General features: G+C 49.3%; 1 protein-coding gene across 1 annotated transcript in view; it reads left to right on the top strand.

Annotated features, from left to right (window-relative positions):
- The first annotated feature begins 6,108 nt into the window (after positions 1–6,108).
- The window catches only part of LOC142464210 (catalase-like), a 37,198-nt gene continuing 33,525 nt past the window's right edge, over positions 6,109–9,781 (top strand). Inside the window, exon 1 of the mRNA XM_075567576.1 lies at positions 6,109–6,218. Within this exon, the coding sequence (XP_075423691.1) occupies positions 6,192–6,218 (27 nt within the window). The 5' untranslated portion in view covers positions 6,109–6,191. The remainder of the gene's footprint in view (positions 6,219–9,781) is intronic.

Genomic DNA, 9,781 nt, shown 5'->3' with positions numbered 1-9,781 from the left:
GCTTAACCCCTTCCGTGCTCGAGGGGCGAACACGTTGTGACATTTGAGCAATTATAGGTGCGATGCGTGAAAGTAAAACTTTGCTTTTCCAAGATACCGACTCCACACCGCGTGCTCCACCCAGAGATATCGAACCGCGCCGAAGATATCCCGCCGTCAGCGAGGGGCGGCATTTAATGTGGGTTATGTCTATCCTTGCTTTTCATATCCCGCAGGCAGGTTATTCGCTAATTAGATACCTCGTTTTGTTGAGAAGGTGATCTCGTTAACGTTTGCTGAGTCACTCGTGAGTAAGAGGGTTAAAAACTGGAGCTGATCTTCAAGGCCAGCCATGTGCTGCTCAGCTGTGTATGTGCGCCAAGCGGCTGTTAGAAAACAATGAGGTTTTATAAGAACATTAACCCTGGGGCAATCCTGTATCCACGCCCGGCGTGCGGTTTGTGAGTACGGCTGAGCGGAATGAGCTTCGTGGGCACACATGATGCGCAGAAGGGTACCGCATGACTAAGAGTGTGACCCCCCTGGAGTGATGCCAGGAAAGTCTCTAGGGGATAAATCAGAGGGGGAATGGGATGAAAATTCAGATAAGTGGAAATCAGAACGGTGCTAGGATTGGTGCGATTAAAAAGCTGGGAAAGGAATTCTGCCCACTGTGAGACCCGGGTGGGAAAGTATGATACATCAATGTAAGAACCATGTAACCCCTTTATACCAGATATCTGTGATAACGAAAATGATGTGCAAATGGTTATTCCAGCAGGTGTGGTTAGAGGTGAATGAGGTCTGAAGACCTCAAATGTGCTTGTCATGTAGAAAACTTGCTGAGGTTTTTAGATGTTTTCTTACCTTTACAATCCATGTTTTGGTGCCTGAGGCACAGGGAGATAAAGTGACTTGCCCAAGGTCACAAGGAGCCGACACCAGGAATTGAACCAGGTTCCCCTGCTTCAAACTCAGTGCCAGTCAGTGTCTTTACTCCCTGAGCCGCTCCTTCTCCCAGGCTGCCCTGCTTCACACTCAGTGCCAGTCAGTGTCTTTACTCACTGAGCCGCTCCTTCTCCCAGGTTCCCCTGCTTCACACTCAGTGCCAGTCAGTGTCTTTACTCAATGAGTTGCTCCTTCTCCCTTATATATATATAATATAGTATTTCTGAAAAGCTGCCTAATTTACACCTCTGGTTGTAAACGTATTATATACTATTATATATAATAAGGCTCTACTGTACAGATCATCAAATCAGGTTGCTGACTGCCTGGGCTGTCTCACATTCTCTCCCACTTCTTATCTAGGGTTTCATTGTTTTATACCTTCTGCAGTGAATATTCCATGACATGCTTTTGCAATCACAGTCTGGAAACATCTGCTTGTACATTTTCAGAGCCAGCTTTGACGACACACACTGTTTCCTATCGTAGATGTCTTACGTATGAGGCCTGCATGATGAAATGTTGGTTCTAGGTTGGAGGTGGGGAACGGGGTACTAGGATCTGGTCGCAGAGATTATAATAGCGGTGTGGAAATCCGCTCGGCTCTGGGCTCTTCCCTGACTGTAGCCCTTTAATTACTTTCTCTATCTCTTCTATAGTGATGGGTTTCTCCAATGCAAGTTTGGCTTCAGCCCCCCATGTGCTAAGTTTCACTTTGCTTACAAAATCACCAATGGCTGTTGTGTGTAAGTTTGTGTTCTCCTTTTGGTCTGCATCCAAGTTACATAGTTTTTCGTAACATTTCCCAAATTGTTCTCTTATTTTGATAGGGTCGTAAGTTCAGCAAGTGAGCGATTTCCCTTCTCAGGCAATTTATATTAAATAGGTTCTGTTTACTTTTAAGCCTGACAGCTAAGCTAGCGTTTTGTCTATATTATTCCTCTTCTCATAACATTTGTGTTTGAGCCGTGATAGTGATTTCTGGATTTTATGCGAGGTAACCACATTTATTTGCCTCTAGCATTAGTCAGCTCTAAAAGTTTTGATGCATCTGCTGTAGGCTTATGTTTTATCTCTTCTTCGTACAGTTGCTTACGGTATTATGTTATGAGCAGCCCACAGCGTAGCGGGTGCTATATCCTCCACATCATTTTCCATGAAATAATTTCCTACGGCCTCTTTATCTTTTAATGTAACATTGCTATCTTTCTGTATATGGACTAATTTAGTTTCCAGGACCATTTTTACGAGTGATATCCCCTCTCATCTAGTTTAATCTAGTCTGTCCATGTGATGCTACCAATATTAACTTTTTTTTTGTGATTTTATTAAAATTGTATCGATCTATAAAAATACCATCGATTCTCGAGTACTTACAGTATTATGTGGGTGTGAGTAGAATGTGAAATCTTTACCCGATGGATTCGTAACTCTCCACATTTCCGTTAGCGGTATGTGACTCAAAGTGGTGTTTACTGTACATATTTGCTACATTTAACGTGACCACTTCATGTATCCATCACTGGGTTTAGTGCGATATTGAAGTCACATCTCAGGAATATTGCTCCTTCTCGGAATACATTCAGTTGTTTTAACATAGTTTCCATAAAGCCACTTGACCCTAGTTTGGGGCATATCTGTTAGCAAAGGTCATAGTTTATGCTTTGCCTGTTACAACGACGGATCTGCTCTCTGTATCTCTTCACAATTACATTTTGGAGTTAAATGTTCTTATGTGATAATATTCCACCTCCATTTTTTTTCGTGCAGGAGGAACTAAATTACGTCTCGGTGTAATGTGTGTCGAGCATCTTGGGCTTTTTACCCTTTTTGAAACTAGTCTCTTATATAAAGATAACCTCACCCTTGAGTTGTTTGAATTTTCCCAGAGCTGTTTTCCTTTTAGCAAAGGAGTTTAACCCTCTACTTTCGGTGACATGTCTGATGTAGAAGGTGAAAAAGAAAACTTATCAAATAGTGGCGCTCTAAATAAATCAAAGTGTACAGAATAGTATAGTGATAATTAAATGATTAAATGGTGATACTTATACAAACACATGTGGAAATGCTGCTGTAACCCGGTGCAGGATTGCTCTGTCAATCCTCGTGGTAAGTAGAAGGAAATGGATCATCGGGAAGCGCAAAATATGTGGAAACAAAAAATATTGATAGTGCAATATTGTATGTGTTAGGATCAAAAAATGTGTTGACTGGTCTATTTAGAGAATACTCACAAACGTGAGAGAGTTAAAGGCACGTAAGGGTATCTTTAGGTGCTGTAGATGCCACAAAACGATCAGGAAATCAGTCTTTGCCGCAAATATGTAGACTCCAAAAGACCTTAAGTTTTATTCTTTATTAAGGTCTTTTGGAGTCTACATATTTGCGGCAAAGACTGATTTCCTGATCGTTTTGTGGCATCTACAGCACCTAAAGATACCCTTACGTGCCTTTAACTCTCTCACGTTTGTGAGTATTCTCTAAATAGACCAGTCAACACATTTTTTGATCCTAACACATACAATATTGCACTATCAATATTTTTTGTTTCCACATATTTTGCGCTTCCCGATGATCCATTTCCTTCTGATGTAGAAGGTGAAGCACTCACATACTGGTATATTCTGGGACATTCTGTGCTCTGAGGTCAGGGGGTCCCTGCTTTCTTAGATTTGTCATAAGGACTCTGACCAAAACCAGATCATCGTATGGTTTGAATGAATCTTACTACTGTGAAGCGCTATGTACATTAATGGCGCTATATAAATAAATATAAATAAAGACATACAATACAATACAATATCTTCAGTTATTGTGACACTATCAACAGTCTCCAGGCTTTTTGCTTCAGAAACAATGGGTCATGTCGCCGTTTTCTTTTTCTGGATTTTGCATATACTCCTGCGAGTCCGTTAGATTAGTTTTTTTTAATATAGTTTAATATCTGTATATTTGCTTATGATTCCCCCGTTGGAGCGGAGCGCAGACCTCAGGCGGCCATCTTGTTTGCCTGCTACCCACGCCACCATGATGTCCTTTTCTAACGTTCCTTTGGTATTGTGTTAACGCATTCATCCAACTTAAAACACATCAACCCAGATTCTGACTCTTCGGCCCTCCTATTAACTCAGCCCTGATCTCTGCATCCTTCTCTTGCTCAGTTTGATGAAAGACGTAGGTGTCACCATGATCCCCAAAGAGAGGCAGGAGGGACACTCAGCGATACTTACCCCGAACATCCACATCGATCTATACATCTCTGTGTGTGAGGCCTGTCTCTCCCTAGAACCACATGCCAGCTCGGAGCGGTTTATTGGGACTGAGCGACTCATCGTTGGAATGTAAAAGGCAGCAGGTCCCCCCATACGTGAAAACACGCCTGTGTTTAGCAGCCAGCGGTTAAGGGCCTGTCAGAGCTTGTGCAGATTATCAGGAGCAGGCTGCAGCGGGGAGACCCGTACAATGGGGCACAGGAGGTTCTGGCACCACGGTGGCAGAGAACCCCTAGGACCCTCGCTGTGAGCGGGCAGTAGTACTGTAATGGGCAGGAGGGAAACACACGGCGGGCATCGTTTAGTTTGTATCTCACTCTGTCTCCTGTGGGCAAAGAAATGTCGGGCGCTGTTATTACAACCCGCCCCCCCCCCATTGCCATTAACCGCCCACTCAGTGCTGGACGGAGTGCCCACTCCTTGGGATAAGAGGAGGCAGTGAAGGGAATGAGGGAAAGTACAGATCCACATTAACCAGTTACTGTCCCTTGTATCAGCGGAGATGAAGAGGTTAAACCTGAAGCTGAAATAGCTGCAGTTGGTAGGGTAGGCAGGAAGAGACTCCTTGGTGTGTGCAGGAAGGGAGGGAGGTCTGGGGGGATAGGGAGGGAGACCTGGGGGGGGATAGAGGAGGGAGGCATGGGGGGGGGGATTGGGGGGAAGGTCTGGGGGGGATAGGGAGGGAAGGAGGTCTGGGGGGATAGGGAGGGAGATCTGGGGGGGGGGGATAGAGGGAGGCATGGGGGGGGGATAGGGGGGAAGGTCTGGGGGGATAGGGAGGGAAGGAGGTCTGGGGGGATAGGGAGGGAGACATGGAGGGGGGATAGGGGAGGAAGGCATGGGGGGGAGGTCTGGGGGGATAGGGGAGGGAGGTATGGGAGGAGGTGAGGAGGGGGGGGGGTGATAGGGATGGAGGTTTGGGGGGTGATAGGGAAGGAGGTCTGGGGGGAACAGGGGGGAGGTAGGTCTGGGGGGTGATAGGGATGGAGGTTTGGGGGGTGATAGGGAGGGAGGTCTGTTGGGGGGAATAGGGGGGAAGGTCTGGGGGAGGGAGGAAGGTCTAGGAGGTAGGGAAGGGAGCCATGGGGTGGGCAGTTGGCAGTGAGAGAGCTCTGGGGCGGGAGGAAAGTGAGTGCTGAGAGGGGGCAGTTAGAGAGCTCTGGAGTGGGAGGGAAGTGAGGGAGCCCTGAGGTGGGAAAGCAGTGAGTGGGGGGTGGGGGCAAGGGGGCAGTGAGTGCTGAGGAGAGGGGGGTGGGGCAGTGAGGGAGCCCTGGGGTGTGAGGGAGGAGTGACAGAACCTTGGAGTGGGGGGCAGTGAGGAAGCCCTGAAATGGGAGGAAGGTAGGGACTGGGTGGAAGGAGGGTAGGATGAACAGAGAGATACAGGCACACGGACTTAAACAAATGAGTTTGCAGCAGGGGAACTGGTTCAATTCCTTGTGTCGGCTCCTTGTGACCTTGGGCAAGTCACTTTATCTCACTGTGCCCCAGGTACCAAAATAATGGATTGTAAGCTCCACGGGGCAGGGACCTGTGCCTGCAAAATGTACATAAAACTAGCAGGCTATACAAGAACATGCTATTAATAAATTATATTTAATGTGCCAAATAGACCGAAGTTGGCAGAATAGTCCTGCCTTTCTCCTTTGTGTACGTCCATGTGCCTGCATCTCTCTGCTCATGCACTGCATCTTCTGGGACCCTTGGACTCTCTTTGACACAGTGCACTGGCAGCTAAGTACCCCCCTAGCACCCTTATTATTGAGTGCTTGCATTCCCCCTTGTGTCCGTGGGAGGAGGGCAGGGACGGGGTGGGAGGAGGGCAGGGACTGGGTGGGAGGAGGGCAGGGACTGGGTGGGAGGAGGGCAGGGACAGGGTGGGAGGGGGCAGGGAGGGACTTTATTCTACTTACTGTACTATAAACTACAAACCCTCCCCGCCCGGAGATCACATCACAGCGCCTGCCTTTACATCCCAGACAGAGCATCAGGATGTCCCGGAACCGCAGCTCCCCACAGGTACCCCTCTTCCTGGCAGTAGGTGGGCACTCTTAGTGGGGGGGACAAGCTCATACAGGGGGGATCCCACAGAGAGGATAATTCTATCATGGGAACTTCACAGGGATGGAGAGGATCTCTGGGAAGGCTTGGCAGAGCATTGCCGCCCATGCAGAGCATTGCCGCCCATGCAGAGCATTGCCGCCCATGCAGAGCATTACACCCCATGCAGAGCATTGCCGCCCATGCAGAGCATTACACCCCATGCAGAGCATTGCCGCCCATGCAGAGCATTGCCGCCCATGCAGAGCATTACACCCCATGCAGAGCATTGCACCCCATGCAGAGCATTACACCCCATGCAGAGCATTGCCGCCCATGCAGAGCATTGCCGCCCATGCAGAGCGTTACACCCCATGCAGAGCATTGCAGTCCATGCAGAGCATTGCAGTCCATGCAGAGCATTACACCCCATGCAGAGCATTGCACCCCATGCAAAGCATTGCACCCCATGCAGAGCATTGCCGCCCATGCAGAGCATTGCACCCCATGCAAAGCATTGCACCCCATGCAGAGCATTGCACCCCATGCAGAGCATTGCAGTCCATGCAGAGCATTGCACCCCATGCAGAGCATTGCACCCCATGCAAAGCATTGCAGTCCATGCAGAGCATTACACCCCATGCAGAGCATTGCACCCCATGCAGAGCATTACACCCCATGCAGAGCAGTGCAGTCCATGCAGAGCATTGCACCCCATGCAGAGCATTGTACCCCATGCAAAGCATTGCAGTCCATGCAGAGCATTACACCCCATGCAGAGCATTGCATCCCATGCAAAGCATTGCAGCCCATACAGAGCATTGCACCCCATGCAGAGCATTGCACCCCATGCAGAGCATTGCACCCCATGCAGAGCATTGCACCCCATGCAGAGCATTGCCGTCCATGGAGAGCATTGCATCCCATGAAGAGCATTGCCGTCCATGCAGAGCATTGCATCCCATGCAGAGCATTGCATCCCATGAAGAGCATTGCCGTCCATGCAGAGCATTGCATCCCATGCAGAGCATTGCATCCCATGAAGAGCATTGCCGTCCATGCAGAGCATTACACCCCATGCAGAGCATTGCCGCCCATGCAGAGCATTGCCGCCCATGCAGAGCATTACACCCCATGCAGAGCATTGCAGTCCATGCAGAGCATTGCAGTCCATGCAGAGCATTACACCCCATGCAGAGCATTGCACCCCATGCAAAGCATTGCACCCCATGCAGAGCATTGCCGCCCATGCAGAGCATTGCACCCCATGCAAAGCATTGCACCCCATGCAGAGCATTGCACCCCATGCAGAGCATTGCAGTCCATGCAGAGCATTGCACCCCATGCAGAGCATTGCACCCCATGCAAAGCATTGCAGTCCATGCAGAGCATTACACCCCATGCAGAGCATTGCACCCCATGCAGAGCATTACACCCCATGCAGAGCATTGCAGTCCATGCAGAGCATTGCACCCCATGCAGAGCATTGTACCCCATGCAAAGCATTGCAGTCCATGCAGAGCATTACACCCCATGCAGAGCATTGCATCCCATGCAAAGCATTGCAGCCCATACAGAGCATTGCACCCCATGCAGAGCATTGCACCCCATGCAGAGCATTGCACCCCATGCAGAGCATTGCACCCCATGCAGAGCATTGCCGTCCATGGAGAGCATTGCATCCCATGAAGAGCATTGCCGTCCATGCAGAGCATTGCATCCCATGCAGAGCATTGCATCCCATGAAGAGCATTGCCGTCCATGCAGAGCATTGCATCCCATGCAGAGCATTGCATCCCATGAAGAGCATTGCCGTCCATGCAGAGCATTGCATCCCATGCAGAGCATTGCCGTCCATGCAGAGCATTGCATCCCATGCAGAGCATTGCCGTCCATGCAGAGCATTGCATCCCATGCAGAGTATTGCACCTATACAGTTTAAGGTTGTTGATTGGTTGTGAACATTTTCTGCAGTTCCTTGGTATGTTTTGGGGGAAGGAATGAATTAGTGAAGGAAGGAGGGAGGATGAATGCAGAAACATGAGACCCCTGTGTGCGCTGTGTGGAGGAGGAAGCAGAGGGAGCTGAGTGTGTGCCAAGTATGTGTTTCTGTGGAGCTATGTGTGTGCTAAGTGTGAGTGCATGTCGAGTTATGTGTGTCAAGTGTGAGTGCATGTGGAGCCCAGTGTGTACCAAGTGTGTGTGTGCGCACATGTGGAACTGTGTGTGCCAAGTGTGAGTGTGCATGTGGAGCTGAGTGTGTGCCAGGTGAGTGGATGTAGAGCAGAGTATGTCAAGTGTGACTGTGTGTTGATCTGAGTGTGTACCAAATATCACAGATCTGAGGTGACATTCTGTAAGCGCTCTCTGTCACAGGTCTGAGGTGACATCCTGTAAGCGCTCTCTGTCACAGGTCTGAGGTGACATTCTGTAAGCGCTCTCTGTCACAGATGTGAGGTGACATTCTGTAAGCGCTCTGTCACAGGACTGAGGTGACATTCTGTAAGCGCTCTCTGTCACAGGTCTGAGGTGACATTCTGTAAGCACTCTGTCACAGGTCTGAGGTGACATTCTTTAAGCGCTCTGTCACAGGACTGAGGTGACATCCTGTAAGCGCTCTCTGTCACAGGTCTGAGGTGGCATTCTTTAAGCGCTCTGTCACAGATCTGAGGTGACATCCTGTAAGCGCTCTGTCACAGGTCTGAGGTGACATTCTGTAAGCGCTCTGTCACAGGACTGAGGTGACATTCTGTAAGCGCTCTCTGTCACAGGTCTGAGGTGACATTCTGTAAGCGCTCTCTGTCACAGATGTGAGGTGACATTCTGTAAGCGCTCTCTGTCACAGATCTGAGGTGACATTCTGTAAGCGCTCTGTCACAGATCTGAGGTGACATTCTGTAAGCGCTCTGTCACAGATGTGAGGGGACATTCTGTAAGCGCTCTGTCACAGATCTGAGGTGACATTCTGTAAGCGCTCTGTCACAGATGTGAGGTGACATTCTGTAAGCGCTCTGTCACAGGTCTGAGGTGACATCCTGTAAGCGCTCTCTGTCACAGGTCTGAGGTGACATTCTGTAAGCGCTCTCTGTCACAGGACTGAGGTGACATCCTGTAAGTGCTCTCTGTCACAGGTCTGAGGTGACATCCTGTAAGCGCTCTCTGTCACAGGACTGAGGTGACATCATGTAAGCGCTCTCTGTCACAGGACTGAGGTGACATCCTGTAAGCGCTCTCTGTCACAGGTCTGAGGTGACATCCTATAAGCGCTCTCTGTCACAGGTCTGAGGTGACATCCTGTAAGCGCTCTCTGTCACAGGACTGAGCTCTCTGTCACAGGTCTGAGGTGACATCCTGTAAGCGCTCTGTCACAGGTCTGAGGTGACATCCTGTAAGCGCTCTGTGTCACAGGTCTGAGGTGACATCCTGTAAGCGCTCTCTGTCACAGGTCTGAGGTGACATTCTGTAAGCGCTCTCTGTCACAGGTCTGAGGTGACATTCTGTAAGCGCTCTCTGTCACAGGTCTGAGGTGACATCCTGTAAGC

This window comes from Ascaphus truei, chromosome 12 (assembly GCF_040206685.1).
Source record: "Ascaphus truei isolate aAscTru1 chromosome 12, aAscTru1.hap1, whole genome shotgun sequence".
NCBI classification, from domain to species: Eukaryota; Metazoa; Chordata; class Amphibia; order Anura; family Ascaphidae; genus Ascaphus; species Ascaphus truei.
The sequence above is the reverse complement of the archived record's forward strand: the minus strand, read 5'-3'. Positions and strand labels throughout refer to the sequence as shown.